The 21631-nt window shown below is 43.4% G+C and overlaps 1 protein-coding gene across 6 annotated transcripts in view; it reads left to right on the forward strand.

The window, feature by feature from the left end:
* Positions 1–21631, forward strand: part of cald1a (caldesmon 1a) — a 53023-nt gene that overhangs the window by 21740 nt on the left and 9652 nt on the right. For 3 of the 6 annotated variants that reach the window (XR_011909981.1, XM_072377982.1, XM_072377980.1), the window contains exons 2-9: positions 2194–2279; positions 11370–11507; positions 15287–15707; positions 15800–15832; positions 15933–16043; positions 17052–17164; positions 17980–18247; positions 19214–19351. Coding sequence is in view for 5 of the 6 variants with exons in the window: in XM_072377982.1 (XP_072234083.1) it covers positions 2203–2279; positions 11370–11507; positions 15287–15707; positions 15800–15832; positions 15933–16043; positions 17052–17164; positions 17980–18247; positions 19214–19351 (1299 nt within the window). In the remaining variant the exon portion in view is untranslated. Of the gene's footprint in view, positions 1–1429; positions 1565–2193; positions 2280–11369; positions 11508–15286; positions 15708–15799; positions 15833–15932; positions 16044–17051; positions 17165–17979; positions 18248–19213; positions 19352–21631 lie in introns of those variants that run through there. The other 3 variants (XM_072377981.1, XM_072377983.1, XM_072377984.1) reach the window with 3 other exon arrangements.

Here is a 21631-nt window from a genome sequence, read left to right on the forward strand (position 1 = left end):
CCAGGGTCTGGCAGTCTCGACAGGTAGTAATTTGACTGGTAAATGTGTCATTATAGCCATTGTGGAAGGCAGGGGCAGACAGGGAAAGAGAAAGATGGGAGGGAGAAAAGAAAAAAAGAGTAGATGGATGGAAGTAAACAGGAATAAATGAAGAGAGTAGAGCAGTAAAGGAAGAAGATGTTTTACAGCGGACAGGCTCAGGCAAGCTTAAAATGTCACAAAATGTTGACTCTGGGTTGCTCAACTTTATGGAATACTTTTTCTCTCCTCTCTTGGCTTTGTTAGTTTTGCGAAGTGTGGGTGGTCCCCTGACTGATGTACACAACAGTCGCACTTGTAGGTTTTACTGAAGGCCCCCTCTGTCGGTGTTCAACGTGGTGATTCCCCATGGCGGCGGCAGAACAATGAGACTGCTGCATGCGGCCCATTCACACATCAGGCATCGCTTTTAAAAGGCTGTTTCCTCAAGTTTATCAATCAATTCCAACTTGGATTGTACAGTAATCCAACCAATTTTATTTCAATCTAGCTACCAATTATTTTCCAAGAGTAAATTACAAGGTTTTAAATGGATTAAAGTCATTCTGCACAAATGGAAGCACTCACTTAAAATGCAGTCCTCTCAGCTGAATAAATCACGCTTTATTTGCAACAATAAGCCTAAATTTATATGCTTGCGTGATTGTGTTACTAATAAGTTTGTCTCCCTTGGCGTCGCTGGTTCTAGGAAGTATGTGATTAGACTGGTGATGTTTGGAGGCCTTGTCGGTTTTAGTTATTGCTCTCATTTAGTCTTAATTACAGTTGTATGAGTAGCCCCACATCCAAGAGTCATTTCCCTCCCTGCTGTTTCACAAAAGACACTAAGTGTGCATCTAAACATAGATGGTGAATTCTTGTGGTATTTAGAATATCTCCCAGCCTGCTTCTGGAGTGCAGTAGCATAGAGGGAAGGCTGTGTTTACTGTACAGGCTCATGGGGAGGAGGGGACAGGGTGAGAATCGACAATGAGGACGACAACACTTCAGGCCTTCTTAAAGTCATAGCTTCTCACAGAAGTTCTCTCCTTTGTGTGTTTTCTTAGTATGCATACATCTGTTTGCTTATTAGCATGAGTGTGCGCGCCCACATGCTCGTGTGCGTGCATACCTGGGTGCAGATGTCTGATGTGGGACTGCAGATGGAAGTTAAAGGAAGCAGAGAGCCAGTTTATTGGAAGCGGCGAGCGAAAACAAAGTTTAGCCAAGCTCTGACATGTCAGTAAACAGCACAGGAAAAGTTAGCAGCAGAGATAGAAGGAGAGACAGGATGGGACAGGGGGGAGGAAGGGGGGGTGAAAGGGGCAAAGCTGAGAGATGGAAGGAAGGAGGTCACTAAGGGATGTAGGGAGGGACAACGAGCAGGGAGGGAAAGAAGCAGGCATTTGCCTCTTCACTTTGCTGAGGCCAGCTGTGGGATACTACTACGACTACAAGTTGCTGCATTGAATCTTTGCTTAAACAAATCATTTGAAGAAGCTGGTATGGTGTGAGAGAAGAGGCTTTGTTTGGAGGCTAATTCAAGGTATGACGTCGTGTCTACTTCTTCTGTATTACCAGAATTCCCTCAAATGCATCCTGTTGTCTCAGTCACTTGTTTGCCTGCTCATGGAGCGTGTGAATATGATGGTAACTGCTCATTTAGCATCTTTTTGCTATGTGTAGTAGATGTTGGTGACAGTTTAGCAGGGATTGTAGATGTATGATGGGGGCTCAGCAGTTCCTGGGTGGTCTCGAGCCTCGCAGACTTTTTTTTTTGTTCCAACAAAATATGTGGCCATAAATCCCTGATATGCTGTCACCTAATCAGGCTTGTATACATATCACCATGGGAACAGCAAGTTGAATAGCTTTTAAATGCAAAGGCGAACCCAGTTTGAGCCGCCCCGTGTTTTGCCACAAATGCTTTTAATGTGAAACACCAATCCAGAAATATGACATTTGATTTACAAGCAACTACGCTGCCGATGTTGTGTAAAAAGATTTAACAGTGAGGTTGTTGTTGGTGAAACGGGGTTTGATTTCTTAAGGATTAAAACTTGATGTTGAGTTAAACCAGAAGTTTGTGCCAGTATATGTATTTACTTCCTGTTTCCTTCCAAAAATAAATGGAGTAAATTAACACGTCTGTGTTTGATGATGTAACCTCTCCAGGGCACAATCATGGAAGAAATGGACTTTGAGCGGCGCCGCGAGCTGAGGAGGCAAAAGCGGGAGGAGATGCGCCTGGAAGCTGAGCGGTGAGACTTTCCTCATTGTCTGATTCAAACTTGCAGATCACTCCAGGCTTCCCTATAATTCCCTTGCAAAGCAGAGAGTGGCTTAAGGAACACCTGCAGTCCAGAGGAGGAGACCTTGCTGTCATTTATGATGTTTACTGCTTAGGTTGTTAAAACAGTGCTGCACAGCCTGTGTTGTGTAATAAAGCTCTGCTTGTTAATGCTAAGCACACCACCTCTGATGCTTGTGCCAAGTTTGGGGGGGGGGCAAGACCTGGGTCTTTTAAAAACATCACTCAGCAACTATTGGCTTCCCCAAACCAGGCAAGAAGAAAAAGGGCTGATAGGAAATCTGATACGCAATGTGATGACCTTTAATGGTCAAACCTGCCCTGCCTCCCTGTTTCCAATTTTCTCTCCCAGATACCATGGCCTTGTGAACCGTCTTTGATTCAGTGGAAGAAACTGATTAAACTAAAGTTCGTTTCAGCAGATTGATTAAGCGGTAACCCACCAAGTGGACTAATCAGAAAAAGCTGAAAGTTTTCATGCAGCGTGTTTTCTCACAAGTCGTTTCATCTCTGCTGCAATTAAGGATGAGTCTGATGTGGATGCAGATAACTGGCCAAGGTCACTTGGCCCTGAGAAGGCATCACTCTGGGAAAACAAGCTGACATGGGTCTGACCACTGCTGAATGCATCAATGTTTTTCCCTGAGAATTCTTTCTTACAACACTAAAAGTATGCGAGTAGCATTCATCGATGTCAGGAGCAAGGTCAGTTCCTGAAGGTAAAATGGCTTTTCCCATCTCAATGATATGTGCACCATTTAAACGTGCACCATTTAAACATGCTGGGTAATGAAATTCAGGGTTAAGTACTTCAACCAGACGCTGAAGCTAAACTACTTCCATGTTGCACCTGCCCAAAAATCAAGGCTGAATGTTAAACTGCAGAATGACAGACTTCCAAAATGATCCCTCCATAGTTTATCACTGAAATTTGCATCTGCATTTCTAAGTGTAGAGAAGAAACTGAAGCTTCGTAAACTTCAAAACGTCTTTAAAGCTGCAGAGATTGTGTTAGCCATGGCTAGCATGTTAGCAAACATCTATATGTATGCTTTTACACATAAGCCTTTTCATCATCGTGCATCTTGTTGCTGATTACATCACAGTATTTATTAACAGCTAACTTGTGGGTTGTGTACGGAGCGTTTATCAGCTTCTGGGTAATCTGTTTTACCCAGTATAAAAAACTTAACATGACATGAAACCACTTCTTGCTATTTAAAGATACAGCAGGGTACTGATGTTCTTATCAGAGGGGCACAGCCTCTCCCCTCCCAGTGCCTCACGTTTCCTGCACAAAAGATTTTTGTTGTTGTGAGAAGGCTGTCATGGGTGCAAACGTGCACATTTCCTTTAGAGCAAGTGAAGTTCTTGGTCATCTCTACTGAATAAAAATACCTTTTTTTGGGGTGAAGAGTCCCACAAACAGAGGCACACAGTCTGAATCCGGACTGGGTCTAAGTGGCTCAGGTTTTATGTGACCCCTTTAAGGCTGGACTGTTGCAGCAACATGTTTTGTTTGAAAGTTACAGAGATGGAAAAGAGGGATGTTGTTTGGCCAACAGAGGAGGTCATCACAGAGTTTAAGAAACATTTTTGTGACGTCAGCGTGTTGCAACACAGCATACTGAGCATGATTAATGATGAGATGATGATTAACTGGTCCAGCATTAAGATGACTCAGTTGTTTTTAGTGTGAATGAGTAAATGTGAGCACCTGCAACATAATAAAGGGTCTTCTGTGCAGCTTTATAGGCTCCAATACAAATGTTAATGATAGAAATGTTTATGGGCCAAAACTGTTTGCAAGAATATGGTAAAGAGCTCCGCTTTCATTCATAGGTTTCAGAGGAAATACCGACTGATTACAGCTACGCAGTGTTAATTTTTGTGGCATCTTTTATTTTTCACCTCGTAGATTTTTATGCTCAATTCCTCAAATACACTTTAAATAGCTTATTGAAGTGAGTCTTAATGATTCCCCCGCATAAAATGCCCACACAGCTCCCTGCTGCTAGTTATTGAGGCCTTTTTCAAGTGTTTATGTAACATGGAGAGAAATGGAATCTGGCAGAAAGTATTCCCTAAGAAGAGGCGACAGAAGGGATGAGGGCTGACTGGGAGAAAGAGATGAAAGGAAACAAGTAAGAGTTGTAAGCACCTTCAAGATTTACATTGCCTGGAGGGAGTTTGTTCAGGATTTGGTCTGAGCAGCCATGATTTCAGTTGGCGGGCAACACGCTGCTCCTGTTATTGATAAAAGGCTACATCCCGACATTGTTTCCATTTCTGCCAATACATTGAAACAATCAATATTTACATGCCTGTCTTGGTTGGATTAGTCAGAACCACATGTTGTGTCATTGGCCTGCTTCATTCAACCATAACTGTGCGTGCTGTGAAAAGAGTTTGGGGAGATTGTGGGGCCGTATAATGACGGCTGTAGGAATGCCAAATTCCTGACTATTATAAGTGTTTACTGGCCAAGACCAGCATGGTTTCCTACATGCTGGGACACTGTGGCTGTCTGTGTGAGAGAGTGTTAGTTTGCTTTATTTGTGGATATGGATGATGGTGCACATGCAGAGCCTTACCACACTATGAGCACTGTGAGCGTGTTGTGTTGTGTGCTCATGTGCACAAAGGTGGGATGAGCATTTGCATGCTGTGGGGTCTCTCTCCTGCATGTGTTGGTGTGTCTTGAACTAGTTGAAGTACTGCAGACACATAACCTAACTTTTATTTGTGTTCAATAAAGCCACACTTATGCGCATAATTATCTGCCCCAATCTTTCACGCCCTCATGTGCTCTTCAGTTCGCTGCTCATCAGTGCTGCCGTATGTTTTCCATCACTGAGACTCAGTCAGACAGGAATGTCTCCAAAAAAGCACTTGGAATTTTCCCAGTCAATTCAGTGACCAGCTCCTGCTAAATTTGGCCTTTCTCTGTGACAGTTTACATGCAAAGTTAAGTCAAGCTACGGTTAAAGCTCAAATAGGCCATTTATTCAGGCACAAGCATGAAAATGATGACCAAAGAAAAGCCAGCTCCTCTCAGTTTGTCAGAATCGGCAAAAAGACAGCGAACTTTCCAGTTGACCTAATGCAAGTCAGCTGGAAAGTTCGCTGTCTTTTTGCCCCTCACTGGGTGTTTCCATGTTACAGTCACACGTCTGGTGTGACTCTACAGTGCTGGCTGTTGATTAAACAGGAAGCGAGCTCACATTTTGTGAAATATGATATTTGCTTTCTTGTTTATGGCGGCCTCCACATAACCCCCATTTTCATACTTTGGTCTAAAGAATAGAAAGTGTACATGGCTTTGTGCTAAGCTAACAGCTAGCTGATTCATCGCATACAGATACTTATGAGTGTGAGCGACAGTATTCTTTTTTCTTTGTACCATTACTAACTTTTCCACTCTTCAGTAGCCTTTGCTTTTAGTTTGATTTCACAATTTTAACTTTTAATGTTGTTTTTGTTCCATTTCCAGTCTAATATATTGTTTTAATGATTTACAATTCACTGCATTGAATATTTTCCCTGTTTCAGGGCAGGTTTTTGGAACAATTGAATTGCACTTTGCTCATTTTTAAAAATCTTTATTGTCCCTTTTGGGGAATAGTTCATTTTGGATTTTCGCTCTCTCCTGTTTCCTTCTCTAAATCTTTTTGCATCCTATCCTCTTTCCTCCTCTCCTTCTTCTTTGGGTTTCAGAGGCTTTCTTCTCCCCCCTCCTCACCCACTGCCTCCTTTCCTGCATCTGCATCTCAGTCTCTTCCTCTTTTTTCGATGCAAATTCTTCTTTCTCACTTTCTCCCCACCGTCGTCCTATTCCTGCCCTTCCTCTTCATTCTTTACATCTGTACTGGCACTCCACTTCGAGAGACCAGGAAGTGCTGAGGAAATAACACCCATCCTCCGTGAATGAGCCATGTCAAACAATCCCCGCCCTGGGTGAATGGCCCTTCCAAATATGACCCAGTCCTCCATCATAAACCTTTAGCTTTGACAGGGAGATGGAGGAGAATTCAGATAGAAAGGCTGATAGAGGCAGAGAGACTTTATGATCCGGCCTCATATTCCAACTTTTGACTTGCCACATCAGCATGGAAAGGGCTGAAGCCTGATCTTACTCATTTTATTTGCGTGCTATACAATCTCAGTCATCTGTGAGTAAGAGTGAATGCAGTCTGGGGGAATTTGTATCTCAGCAAACACTGTATCCTTGGAGTATGTCCAGTGGAGTGCAGGGTGGGGGAGAGAGACAGACGGGGTAGGTTGTGGTCCTGTGGGGCGGCAATAGGAAGGGAAATAGTCCAGAAAGGCCAGCGTGGGAATGGGTCAGCATTTCTGACAGCACAGTCCGAGCCCCCTCCCTCCTTCACCTCTCCTCCCTCCCCTCTGTTCACCGCAGCCTTTTCTCCCCTCTCTCCTTCAGTCTTCCTCTTTACTCTCCTCCCTCCCTACCCTCTGTCCCTCTCTTGCCGCGGAGGGGTGAAGAAGTCTTTTCTCATGGGCTTTTCCCAAATTGTTTTCTCTGACATTTCTGAGATATTTTGCTGTAAAGATAATATTTGGACATATTTCTTCCTAATAGGCTCACTGATGGCGTTGCTTTGTGTGCAGACTGATAACTTTCCTAATGCAGAGTCCTGCTTAAAACCGCTTTGCTGTACTATTCAGCTCATGAACATGTGCATCAAATTATTCAGCTGCATCATAGCTGCCACATGTAAAGCTAAATGTGTGGAGTGCATATTACCAGCCAGCTCGCTGCTCTCTTTGCATGTGGCTACCCGGGCAGTAAGCATCTGTTGCACTGTATATTCTGGCCAACACACATACCTGAAGCGTATTACTGCGGCTACACATCATTTTATACAGGAAGAGTTGACTTTGATAAAATCTGCAGATTACTCCTTTTTCCATTATTGTGCACGCCCTGTCCCTTCCCGTTTTTCATTTCCCGCTTCTCCTTTTTATCCCTACTCTCCATTTCACTTGCCCCCCCCACTCGGCTTCCACCTCAGCCCATATTTCTGTCAGTATGCTGATGGAGTTTGGGGCCTAGGTAAGGAAGGGGATATTAAATCAGAGCTTCGGTTGTGCATGTGGCTCCAAGCAGGGCTGTGATTGACAGGAATGCTAATTCAGCTTTTAGGAGTTTGTTCTTCTCTCCTACTGGGGAATCTTTAACCCTGAGATTGTCGTTGTCGTCAACGCCACCGAGGACTCTTTTGTTCCATTTTTAGCTGCTGTCGTTCTCCTTCTTTCTCATGACATTTGGTGCCATTTCTGGGATGGATCAGTCCCTTGGGAGTGTTTCACTTTTTTTTTTATCGAAAAAACATTGCGTTGCCATGGCATTTTAAATAAGGGTTAATGTGCTCTCTATTACAGGGGAACTCAGTTGAAGTTATTTAGAGGCTCACATACAGCTTTTCTTGTTCTGAATGGACATTGGGACAAATGTAAGCTAACTGTAAATGCTGTTCTTTCAGCGGCAGTCTCAATCCTTTGTGCTGTTACTGCTGAGAATAAACTCCATTGAAAATGTTTCCTATTTCATCGGCTAATGTGCTGTAAAGAATAGCTTCTCCCAGAGTAAAAGTTTCTGGCACAACTTCACCTACAATCAGTGAAAAAAAGTTAAAAATCATTAAGAAAATCAAGTTCCCTGTCTTAGGATTAGGTGAGTTCCAACAACATCTGGCACGTTATGCTTTGTCTTTATTTGCTGAACAAAAACTAAACCTAAAAGCTTGAAAAACAATAAATCCTACGATTTAATACCTTTTAAAACTTTGTTTAACATAAGTAAGTTTCCTGTGGGACGTTATCAGTCTCTCTCATGGAGGTGGAGGAATCTCGGCCACTCTTCTCCCCAGCGTTGCTTCAGCTCATTGAGGTTTGCAGCATTGGTTTCTGCACAGCTCTCTTAAGGTCCCACCACAGCATTTCAGTCAGGCTGAGGTCTGGACTCTGACTGGACCATTGCAACACCTTGATTCTTTTCTTTTTCACACATTCTGCTGTAGATCTGCTGCTGTGTTTGGGATCTTTGTCCTGTTGATGAGCCAGTTTCAGCCCAGCTTTAGCTGTGGGACAGATGGCCTCACATTTGACTCTAGAACACTTTGGTATCCAGAGGAGTTCATGGTGGACTCAATGACTGCAAGGTGCCCAGGTCCTGTGGCTGCAGAACCAGCCCAGATCATCAGCCCTCCACCACTGTGCTTGACAGCTGGTATGAGGTGTTTGTGCTGATATGCTGTGTTTGGTTTCCTCCAAACGTGCTGCTGTGCATTAGGACCAAACATCTCCACTTTGCTCTGGTCTGTCCAAAGGACATTGTTCCAGAAGTCTTGTGCTTTGTTCAGATGCAGCTTTGCTAACCTAAGCTGTGCTGCCATGTTCTTTTTAGAGAGAAGAGGCTTTCTCCTGCAGCCCTTCCTAACAAGCCATCCTTGTTCAGTCTTTTTCTCATTTTAAATAATGAGCCAAATATTTTACCTGCTAACTGAGGCCTGTAGTCTGATGTAGTTAGTTTTCTTTGCAATTTATCCAAGCATTGACCTCGCTGACACGTCCAGTCCTGGGAAGATTGGCAACTGCCTCATCTATGCTTCCACCTGATAACACACCTTAATACTCCAGACCAGCAAACTGTCTAACCTGGCTGGCTGATACCCTTTTAATTCCTACAGAAGCAGAAAAATAGTTTTCTTCTACATTTTGGCTTAATTTTAGTAGATAATGACACAGTGTGACATGTGTTGTTGTTCATCTGAAGTAGGATGTACTTAATTTTAAGCACATGGTAAGGTTTTATGTCCTTGTGTTTCAGACCTTTGAATTAAAAGAAGATGCATTTTCATTTCCATATGACTGTACATCCAAGTTGCATGGAGAGAGGAAAAGGTCAAAGGTCTCCAGCAACACATATAGGGTATGGAGCAGTAGCAAACTGTGATCTTCACATCTTGACCCTTGTTCCAAGAAAATTCAAGCCCTCCTGATCAATAAACACACCACCCACAAGCTTTATGCACACTCGGGTGCCAAATTGGGACAACGGCTGACTAAATGCACACAGTATGAGAGCTGCACAAGCTGAGCACCAGTCATGAGTGATTAAATAACAGTAAAGAGATTCTTAACTGATATTAGCTTGGAACTGTGTGTGTAGATTTAAGGTGAATTAAAGCTGGCGTCCCCTTACAGCCTGTACTGAAAAGCCTTCAGGTGGCTTGTTAATCCCAGTCCCACAGCAGGCAGGACTTTTATACATTTTGTGATGACACAGCCCACACATTTAAGGAAAAGATCTGCTTTACTAATCACACAACTGAGCACATTAGACCAGGATTCCTGCTCCTTCAAAACCTTTTTAAACCCTCTGTGAGGGCTTAGAGAACCTGGTAATGGCCACAAACAGAAGCACATTGGTATCTTCTCTTTTTGATGAAGCCAGATTTCTAAACACAAAGTTATCTGAACTAAGGAGGCTCACGTGTGAAGGATTGCCTGTCATCACTGATGTCACCATCCCACCGGTGTTGATCGGGCGTTAGCGGATTCATCTGTTCTGACAACAGCAGGCTAACGTCGGAGAAGAACGAAACAAAGGGGAAATTCTTGTTCACAAGCTGTTAAACCTCACATAAACCAAGGCGGCTTCAGCTCAGCTCACCACACATGTTGCAATTAACATGCAGTGGCATGCTTCGCTGGCTAACCTCAAAGGCTGCGCTGTGATCTTAGGTAGCTAGGCATGTGGTTAGCAGTGGGAGTGTAAAGGTCAGCCAGGGCGACGCAGATGAAGCATGGAGCTGAGTTCATAGATGTCAGGTGGCCAGAAACACAGCAGTTTTGGGAAGGGATTTGGCACTTTGGGGGAACAAGTTAGATATCAATATTTTATGATACTTAATCTGCATTTCAGTATCAGATGTACTCCACATTTGGGTGTAGTCGGTCTGCCAATAACTGCCTATTGTACTTCAGTTCTCGGTTAAGAGTTTGCTGCATTCCCCAGACTGACTTTGGACTGGCCCCAGAGAAAGGCCTGAACTTGTTGCTTTCAATCAAATTTAAGCGCATAAAAATACAGAAGCTTTCTAGCCAACTAGCATCTTGTTTCTGATATCTTGCAGCTGCACACTTTACTTAAACCACCGCTTTGGATGAATATGTTCATAATCCACTGTGTGTCTGCTTTGGATTTTGTTCTGTCATGGTTTATAGATCTTTTCCCTTTTTATTTTGCAACATTACATCCATTAAAATCAAGGTATTGTGGTACAGTCTTTGTGTCTAATGTAAAAACAGATGTTTACTCTTGTTTTAGACATGACCTCGTTCCATCTGCTGTACGCTTGACCAGTAATGCATTGCAGCAAGCAGCACAACGTTAAAGGAGAACAGAAATTTTAAGGTGCAAGCCCGACAGCTGCTTTTTAGAGCTTACTATAACACTTTTAAAAGAAAAGTCATTTGCTGTCTTATCAAAAGCTGGATGGGAGAATCAATACAACCCTCATGTCTGTCTTTTACAGCTACATCCAGCAGCCCATTTCCGTAAATGTCAGCAGAAAGTAGTTTGGACACAACAGAAAGTTTTACCTCAGTTTGTTTACTTCAGAAAAATCTGCCGTTGTACTAAATTTCTGGAGGAATTATACACATTAAAGTTTTGCCTTTAACCAGAACACTCATTCATGGCTCTCTTATCCTCAGCCAAGCCAGGTCTCCAGACCGACTCTTTATCAGCTTGTGAAAACTGCAGCCACGATAAGAAGTATTGGTTGTTGCACAGCTGACAGGTTGGCTTGATAAGAGGAGGAAAAAAAAAAACTGAAGCAAATCCATCAGCTTTGGTCACTGTGCTGATTACAGTCCAATTTAAAGAATCATTCACTTTGAAGTTTCTAACTTGGAGAGGTAATTGAGGATGGAAAGAAGGGTTGAAAGTTAGAAAGAAAGAAAGACAAAATGTGTCCTTTTCAGGCTCACTTTCTTCTTTTGTCTCCCTCAGGATGGCACGGAATGATGATGATGAAGAAGAGGCTGCCCGTGAGAGGAGGCGCAGGGCACGCCAGGAGAGGATGAGGAGCAGGGAGAGCGAGGAGCACAGCGGCCAGCCAGACAGCCTGGTCATGACCAACAGCCACAGGTGATGCATCAACAGCAACACTGTGTGATGAATTTGTTGTCAGCAGCTTGCCTCCCCTGATTTCTGGTTAAATCTAAGTGAGAATAAACCGTCAGAAGGGCTGCGTGATAACTCAAATGTTTCTTTATCACAATATGAACATGGCAAAGACATTTTGACCTGAAGTTGGACAAACGCAGGTTTATAATGAGGGCTGCATTCCTCTGAGAGGAAGTTCTTCAACAACGAGCGTGCACAGGTGTAGAGGTGGACTATACTCCTTGTTAATCCACCGGAGCTTATCCCCATATATTGAAGTGTTTGTTTATATATAGCAAGTCATATCATCAATGCAATATATTGCATGTTTTCCTAAACTACAAGTTTGACATTCAGTTGTTCGCTGATTTAATCCCTGGCAAGCTCAGAGGAATGCCTCCAAAATCCTTTCACATAGAGAGAATATATTGCACTTTATCTGAGGACTCCTCACAATGAAAGCCTCATTTGCCTTGGTTACCACTGCCAAGAATGTACATTTTTCCATTTTCCCAAGGCACATATATCGTTTTCTCAGATAGCTAAAGCAGATTTTCTTTTTTAAACAATGTATCCTCAAACACTGTCTAAATGGAGAGCAGAAATTACTTCCAGTAAGTGGCTAACACTATTAGAGGCTACTCTTGTGGCTGTTGTTAGCAAGCTGTTAATTATCCAGCTGATATTGAATTAATTGAAAAGGCTGTCTGACTTTTTAATGATCCAGTTGACTTGCTTTAAAATGAGAGGCTTTGAAAGGTGTTCAGTTTGCACTTCAAGGCTTTTTATGGCACGGTGCGCTAATTTAATGGTGTTTTAAAAGGTTGGTATAACATCCTCCTGCTTGGAGAGAGATACAAGTGCAGCGTGGTTACATCCCACCAGTCTGACATGGGCCTCAAATTGTCGGAATGGCGACAATTTTCTATCCAACGTCCCATCATTAAGACTTTTATTTTTTTCAAACATCCCGCCTTTCCGACAGTTCCTTTAATAGTCTATTTTTTCCATCACGCAATCACACACACAGCGCCATGTTGTGAAATTGCAGCAGGCTGACGAAGCAGAGAAAAGCGAGGACAATAAAGTTATAATTTAAAGTTATAATTTTATTTTATAGAAAATACAAGTTCACCCTTTTATGATCTTTTTTTTTTTTGCCAACTTGCAACATCACACAGATGGTATTTAAAAGATTGCGTATATGGTATGCATGGTATGAAAGATACGTCGCCATGCGCACAATCTCACTGCCCGTGGATGATTATACATTTGGAAATCTGCGTGGAAAGTGGCAGTGTGAAAGAGCCATGCGTAATGATTGTGAGCAGGGACAAAAGACGTCTTGTCTGTGGATTTTGCCGACCAAAATGTCACGTAGAGATTGTTTTTACATGTAAGGGCTGAACATATAGCTTTCATCCACAAACCAACGTGGAAGAGCCCCAGACGCATGTGCCAGACGCACAGAGGCATGCGTAAAACACCAATTTTGACCACTTCATGCCGTTTAGTTGCTTTTTAGTTAACTTTAGTTTCTTTTGGATTTTTGTGCATATTGTGGGGCCGTTTTGGTCCATGTTTGTAAACCTTTTTTTCCTGGATTAAATTTTCTAATGTTGCAACAAGTGGCATCGGGTGTGATTGAAAACCAACGCGGTCTGCTTCCCGGTCAAGGCATCTCTTCCTTCGGATGCCGACTTTGTGTTTTTAATTACGCTTTTAAAGACTGTATCACATCTGTGCATATCTCTTAAAACATGTAAAATGCATGAAGAGAAAGAAGGGACTCATCTGTTGAGTAACGTACATTTCCTTATTTGGAAAGCCTTGTCTGAATGGTGGGACGTTTTGCGTGTCGGAATAGCGGGATGTCGGACTGGCGGTTGCCCTCGTAACAGTTCACCATTGAATCTGTGCTAAAAGTCTGAGGCTAAGCTGAATGCCAGCAAAATATTTTGTTTGTTTGTTTTAAGAGAAAAAAGCTTCATGGTTTTGTTATTTGTTCATTTGTTTGTTTGTTTCTTTTAGTTAGTTAGTTTGCGTTTTGCGTTGGCTAATGTTTTCTAATCTCGGCTAATGTTGGCTGATGTCGGCTAATGTTGACTAATGTTTTCTAATCTCGGCTAATGTTGGCTGATGTCGGCTAATGTCAGCTAATGTTGACTAATGTTTTCTAATGTCGGCTAATGTCTAATGTTGTCTGATGTCAGCTGAGTCTGATGTCGGATAATGTCGGCTGATGTCAGCTAATGTTGACTAATGTTTTCTAATGTCGGCTGATGTCGGCTAATGTCTAATGTTTGCTGATGTCGGCTAATGTTAGCTAATGTCGGCTGATGTTGGCTAATGTTAGCTAATGTTGGCTAATGTCGGTTAATGTTGACTGATGTCGGCTAATGCCAGCTAATGTTGGCTAATGTCGGCTAATGTTGGCTGATGTTGGCTAAGATTGGCTAATGTCGGCTGATGTCGGCTAATGTCGGCTAATGTTGGCTAATGTCGGCTGATGTTGGCTAATGTCGGCTGATGTTGGCTAATGCAGCCGTAACTGACCAGGGCTGCTAATGTTACTCCAAAAGCAAACATTTAAACTCGCACACAGCAGGAACGTGCTACGCAGGGATTCTTCTTAACTAAATAAAATTATCTGGAAGTGGCAGTCATGTCAGGATGATTTCTCTCAATGCTAATGAATAGACCTTCAGCCTTTACAATCCCCTGTCTTTCTTTAGCACTGAACTATTGCCTTGAAGCCACAACACTGAAACCTCAGTTCAATTACTTTTGTTGTCATACTGTATACATGTGTACACGTGTTTTTATATATTTATAAGTATGTGCTGCAGCAGTCTACAGTGTGAGAACATTAATTTGACGTCCAAAGTAGAACTGTGTGCCTACAATGTAAATAAAGAATATCACTGCATGCTCAGTGCTCCAGCAGTGTATGATCTCATTCCTTTCCAACAGAAAGGCCGCCTTACTAACAAAGGGGCTAAAAATCGATTTCTCTGCAGTTTGAGGTTATGAGATGAATTGTCTTGGCTGTAGTGGAAGTGGTGGGTCGAACAGACGTCCAGCAACACAGATGCTGCTTTGTGGTCATGATTGTTTCCTCTCTATGAGCTCAGAGATTCATCCTGGGTCGGTCGAACAACAACAGGATTGTGCGGGAAGATGCTGAGACAGGACCCAGCGCTTGCTAGCCATTGTTGATTGTGTGGATGGAAGGATAATGTTTGCCAGACTTTTCGGTCAGAATAGTTTGAGTCATGCTGGTTTGAGTGAGGTGGAAGGATATAAATCGTTAGACTGTCAGTCTGTCCACATAGAAAACAGCTGGGTGGGTGTCATGAATTTTTGCACAAATATTCTTTGTTGCCAGAGAATGATACTAAATGGATTTGAACATGTGATTTCTCACTATCCTGAAACCCTTAACAATGGCATGTATTGATATTGATAATAAAGATCTATTATTGAACATTGGTAGATTGCAGCAGAGTGTGTGGATGCATAAGTCCAGGCATGAAATCAGAGTTTTTGTGCATTTTCTGTACATATGGGGTGGACACTCACTGGATACTTTGATAGATTCATATAGAGCTTGATCAAAAGCATCTCATGGGTAGCAGTAGATATCATTTCCCCTGCCTGCTTTGTCTTAACAGCTGACGTCTTCTCTGACCTCAGCGCTTCCTCCTCATTAACAAGAAAAAAAACACAATGAAATACTTGTTTCTTCTCTCTCCTCCTAGTGTGACAGAAACCGTGTCTGTGAGCAGCTCTTACGGGGGCGGTGGAGACGAAGAGGAACAAGCCCTGCTGGACCGCATGGCCAAACGCGAGGAGAGACGGCAGAGACGCATGAAGGAGTCTCTGGAAAGGCAGCAGCAGCTGGATCCCACCGTCACAGAAAGCAACGACAGCGTCGCCATGGAGAAAAACAACACAGAGGAGGAGAGGCCCTCCTCCTGGCGTAGGGGTCGTTACCGTGACAATGTGGAGGACGAGGAGAAGATGCCGAGCTACAGCTCAAGAAGGGAGGAGAAGGAAGCAGAGGAGCCTGGAGAGGAAGAGGAGGCTGCTCCTGAGGGAGGGGAGGAGGAGGAGGAGGAGGAAGAGCAGAAAGTTGAAGTGGTGGAGGACAAATTGAGGAGGTCTAACTTGAGAGAGCAGGTGAGTCCTCTACATTCTTGTTCATTTATTTTTGCCACTTATTGGTCTTTTGTGGCCGATAGTCACTGCAAATGCGACGCTTGTTTCTGCAGGCATCAGCTGAAGAGCCTATAATGCAAAACAAGGTACGGTCACTGAGTCCTACACTGTTCTTTAATGCCGATCCCCGAGACAAGTCACAGACCTTTATTCTTTTCAAAGAACTGCTATAATCCTCTTCCATAGGACCTCGCTGAAGAAGAAACACATTTGGTAGTCAGTGAGAGGTCAAATCAGGACAAGTCAGCAAATTCAGAGGATGAGGAGGATGCAGTAGCGTCAGGAGAGGCTGAAGAGGTACCTGAGGATGATTATGTAGATAATTCAACAGAGAGCAAGCCTATGTTACTAAGAAATGACACTGAAGAGGACTTTGAGATATCTGAGATACAACACTCAGAGGATAATGAGGTATCAAACACGCGGTAAGACTTTCAGTAGAGGTGTGATGCACGGCACAGAGATTCTCTCTGGGTAACTTCAGTGTCTCCATGCGTCTCGGAGAAAATGCAAATTCCTCCTGATAAGCCCATCTCGTTGACTTCATTCCTGAGCCAGACGCTGAAATTACCCCAACACCTCGTGTCATCTAGTGTGGTTCGCACCATTTGCAGAGTGGCGGTAACCGAGCCAGGTGTGGTTGCAGCCGTGCGGTCCCGTTTTTAATAAGGTTATGCTGCACAGAGTGGTCACAGTGTTTCTGTCTGCATGTTTCCACCCCTCCAACACGTCACATTTCACTGACTCCAGTCCAGCAACTCACTGACAGAGCAGCAGAAATAACTCAGTCATCACATCATGTGCACCTCCAGCCAAAGCTTTGGCACATTTTACGGATTACACAACCTCAATTCTAATGTTTTACAAATCTTATAAACTAATATTTTATTCATGGTACAATATAGAAGCGAGACTCATTTTTATTTAATGGAAAAATGTAATCTGATGATCATAAATGTCATCAGTTGATCAGTAAAAAGATCTCTTCAATTTGTCAATTATACCATATCCTGATCATCTGAACAGTAATATCGGGATGTTTTCTCTCAAATTGTTCTGGTTTTGTACATAATAATCCAACTATATCAGAGTTTGACTGTGGTTGTTGATGACAGTGAGCAGTTAGAAGGTGAAAACTGCACAGTCTCTGTCAGCAGTGAGTCTAAAGTGGACCCAGTGATTTTCTCTCTTGTTTGGTTTGGTTTGTTTTGTTCTCTCCCTCATTCGACTCGGTGTGCTGTCAGATAACCGACCCATTGCCACATTCCTCACTGCCGTTGTGTTTGTTTTTGTGTGCGGCTGCAGGCGAACGAGAGAGGCGGAGCCAGGGAGGACAGAGAGGATCAGAGGAAGCACAATGGAGGGCTGCACGAGGACGCGGCTCCCAAACAGCACAGGAAACCCGAGAGGACCCTCAGGTACACAGCAACAACAGCAGCATTCCCAAGTCAGTGTTTGGGCCTCACTCTGAGGTCCAACAGGGAATAAATAATCAAGAAGAATCCAAAAAACACTGAATCTCATTCATCAATAGCATCTCAGCCCGAGATTTGGAGTTTTCCTCATTAGAAACAAACAAAAGAAAGTTTTTTTTTTACTGAAGTACCTGACAGGAATATATTACCACAGAAAAAGGCATTCCTTCTTAATGGAGCTATTATTGGGCTGTGAGACTAGCATGCAGATAGACCATTGCCTTGCTATGCTTGACCACTTGTGGAAAAGTACTGTAGTAACCTAATATTCTTGGCACTAAGGTCAGCTAAAAAGAGCTACTTAACAACCAAAGATCACTGTTGCTTAGTGGGCGTAGGAGAGGAATAAGATTCAAACTGAACTTGTTTTTTGGGGGTAAATTATGGAGATTTATCACGACTTTGCATACACTGCACAGTTTCATCACACAGGAACTTATTGATGTTGACATGCATTGTTGTGTCACAGTGTGAAAATGTTGCCCGAGGCTTCTGCAGAATAATTGAAAAGCATATCTGGATGTGATTTTCAAGCAAACAAGGTGTTTCTGTTGAGCAAAAACAACCCAAAGTAATGCCTCATGTTGAAACGCTGGCGTGTCACTTGAGATGAGCTGAAACATTACTCCTGCAAAGGTGAACGTTGGTATTTGTCCGCCTGCTTTCCTGTCAGAGAAATCCCTCAAGTGAGCGTTTAAATATTCAGTCCAGATCAAATGTCAAGCGTTAACCTGCGTGTGTTCCTGTGCCTGCGCCAGCCGTGGCAGCATGCGTTCCCCCGAGGTGTCCGCAGGTGACGAGCAGGACGAGGACGCCCGCCTGGAGGCAGAGCGCAAGCTGGAGGAGCTGAAGCGCCGCCGCGACGATGCCGAGAGCGAGGAGTTTGAGCGGATGAGGCTGAAGCAGCAGGAGGCTGAAGCCGAGCTGGAGGAGCTGAAGAGGAAGAGGGAGGAGAGGAGGAAGGTGCTGGAGGAGGAGGAGAGGCAGAAGAAGCAGGAGGAGGCGGAAAGAAAAGCCAAGGAGGAGGTTCGTCACTTTTCTGTTGGTTTAGCCTTTGCACCCGTGTGATTTGAAGCTCATACATCACACTCACACCAGCACGGCCGTGACGTTATCTCACCAAACGTCACCGTTATCATGACTCAGCCTTCTTCTAACCTGCATATGTCGTTCCTTTTTCCTCCTGTCACAGCAGCCTCATCCTTATGTATCTGGAACATGATAATCTGCTCCTTCCTTTGTGTTCCCATTCTCACCCAAACACGAGGTGTCGTTCGTTTCCCTTTCAGCCGCTCGCTCTGAGGCCCTGCTTCCTTGCTCCTGCCCTGACTGGTCTTCATTGTTGATCTTGGCTCAGAATGTGGCGGCCCGTCTCTCTGTCTGCCCCTGCTCTTCTCCTCTAGTGTGATGTTAATGAGGCCTTTTGGTTTGTAATTAAAAGATGGCCCAGAGATACAGAAAGACTAATTAACCAAGACAAGGAAGCTGGAGAGGGCTGATACTCTGCCAAGCACCAGCCCTCATCTGAATACACTACAAATGGTTCACACAATAATTGTTTTGGGGTTTTTTTTACAGTTCATAGTGTGGCTTTCCACAATGGCTTTCTTTTTAAACGCAGGCGACAACTGCATAATTAGATTGGGCTCTAACCCGCTACATTGGATAAACTAAATCACAAAGATAGTGCCATGTATGTTTGACTGCCAGTAATGTGCTATTTTCAGATAATAATGGTTATGTTTTGTTCTCATATCAAATCCTCTGGTGACCAAGAAGTGTGCTGCAAGTATCCAGCAGCAACTCACCCAAAAGCCTCGTCCAGCTGTGTCATTAACGCTCAAATAAAGCTTAGTTTCTTTTAACAAAAAAGGGAAAAGACAGTTTTGAGCAGTCAACAGGTGCAGCAGTGAGCCGCTTCACCTACAAACACAAATCAGCCTCAGAGACTGTAAAAGCTACATTAATGGTCAACTCGACTTGCTTTCTCAGGATGAGAAGAGGAAGATGAAGGAGGAGATCGAAAGGAGGAGAGCAGAGGCCGCCGAGAAGAGACAGAAGGTGGAAGACACCACGGATGGGGAGGACAAACCCTTCAAGTGTGTCAGCCCTCGAGGCTCCTCTCTGAAAGTAAGTCCACCTTTTCAACCTCTCACCTCTGGCCACTCATCAAGCCCTCTGTCTAACTTAGTTTTTCTCCCAGCCAAGCTTTCCTCTCGTGTAGAACTCTGAGACAGTCAGCCAGCTCTCAAATTAAGTCTGGAAAAGACGCCACATTCCCTCCACTAACTTTTCACTTAGTTTTGTTAAATTCCTGGTTGCCTGGGATCACGTTTGTGTTGTTTGACACCATACTGACAGAGGAGGAGAGCCAAAGTAACCACATACTGCTGGATTTACAAAAAAATCTAAGAAATAATACTGGCTAACATCGAGTTTCATCGGCTTTATCTCCAGTCGGCGTTACTTTGAGCACAACACCAGTTGCTAAATAATTGCTGATTGGATTAGTCGTGTCAGGGGACCAGCTCACTTTTCGTCATCACAAACACACGTTTACCGACCGTAATGGAGGCTCTGAAACTGAAAATACAACAAATAGAAACAAGATTGATCAATTTTACATTTACAAGACAGCTCAATCTCATTTGAGCTGTGTGGGGCTGACACCTGTGATCCATTCAAAAATAATAGCTCAGAAAGTCGTGCTTATCAGGAAACGTTGTCCAACACGTGCTGGAGAATGTAGCGTAACGCCCCCGCTTCACGGACCGGCTCTGAATATGTCGTAGACCTCAGCGGAGCGAGGATAAACACACTTTGTTTAAAAAAACCTGTTCAAACACGCTGATTTTGGTGTAAAACTGCTAAATGGAATATTTCCTCTCCACCAATCAACGAGCCATTCGCTGTGAATTTCAACGCAACCTCTTCAACACGATAATGTGATTGGGTAACGATGTACTGAAATGTACTTTGTGTGTCTTAGTTTTTTTTGGACCTTTCCCGTATTTTCTTTAAATCCCTTATGGTGGTCAGCAGAATGGAGTCAAAATAATAGTCTTCCTGCAAACCTTAAACCCCGCTCATCTAGAAGTGCAGCAAAGCTCAAGCTAAACATCAAGAATATTTGGAGAGATTAAGTGCCAGATGACCCACATCTGCAACCTCCCACCTATTTTAACTCTGTGCATGAAGTGTTATCTGACTGAGAGGAAGGAGCACTCGTAAATGGAGAGAGGCTTGATGAACTGAGAGTGATGTGAACATTTTTTTGACTTCGTTCTAATATTCTTGCTGACATGTTCTGTAGTTCAACACACAAAGAGAAGTGAAAGATCAGCCCGCTGCACCCTCCTTCTCCAGAGATAAATGTTTGCCACAGCGAAAGGAACGTTTAATCAGCTGCTAAATGTTTCCAGTGTTGCCAAAAGGCAACTCCCACACACTGAAAATCGAGGGGGATTTTCAGCCAGTGGAGAAAATCTAATTAGTGACAGTTAGCTGTGATATCCATTTGGCCCATCCCAATGACACTCCAGGCTGAAGGTTTGGCTCTGATAGTGAGCACTGATCATACCAGAACGCAGAACTTTGTTTGATTGAGGTCAGTTTTTTTTAAACAATGGTGTTTAAGTGTCATTTTCCACCCCCCTCCGCTTGCCTCAGACACAGCTTTACTTTGTCATCATGTTCACTGTAGGTACCGTTGTGCATGTGTGTGTTTGTGCGTGTGTGTCTGCTGCATGCCATATGCTACAACACTGCTTATGAACTGTGGCTTTTGTCGTTTTTTATGTGTGTAAATGTTGGATTGTGTGTCGTAGGAGGGCTCTTTTATACATGAGACAGCTGCATTTAGTTGTAGACGAGTTGTCACTGGGTTCCCCTTTAGTTACAGGTACGTTCTGGTCAAGTATGTGTATATGTGACACTGATTAACAGTATGTGTGTATACACACACACCAAGTAATAATTGCCCCAGAAAAGTCTGTACACAACAGTACGACGTCCATTTGTCCACAAAGCCGCCATTTCTCATCTACATCTATGCTAATACAGCTATGCTAATATCCCTGTATTAGCATATTATGCTAAATGTGTTAGCAAGCATTTGCTGATTAAACCTCCAACAGACACAAGCCTACATTCGCAGTCATCTAGGGCTAAATTTATGGCCACTTGGAGAATGTAAATCTCATATCCCTTCTTGTTTAAGTTCAGTTGTAAGTCTCCACCAGCTCCTGAGAGACGTATGTAACTCTTTCTATGCTAAATGCTAAAACCTCTGCAAAACGTCCCCCTTGAATGTCGCTCATGTCACTGTGCAGGCTTCCCTTTAAGTTGCGGGGATGCTGTTTGTGCTACATTTAACACATTGCTTTCCCGCACTACAGTCAAAGACTTAAC

The sequence above is a fragment of the Leuresthes tenuis genome, unplaced genomic scaffold (genome assembly GCF_036924035.1).
Source record: "Leuresthes tenuis unplaced genomic scaffold, fLeuTen1.0.hap1 SCAF_23, whole genome shotgun sequence".
Lineage (NCBI taxonomy): Eukaryota > Metazoa > Chordata > Actinopteri > Atheriniformes > Atherinopsidae > Leuresthes > Leuresthes tenuis.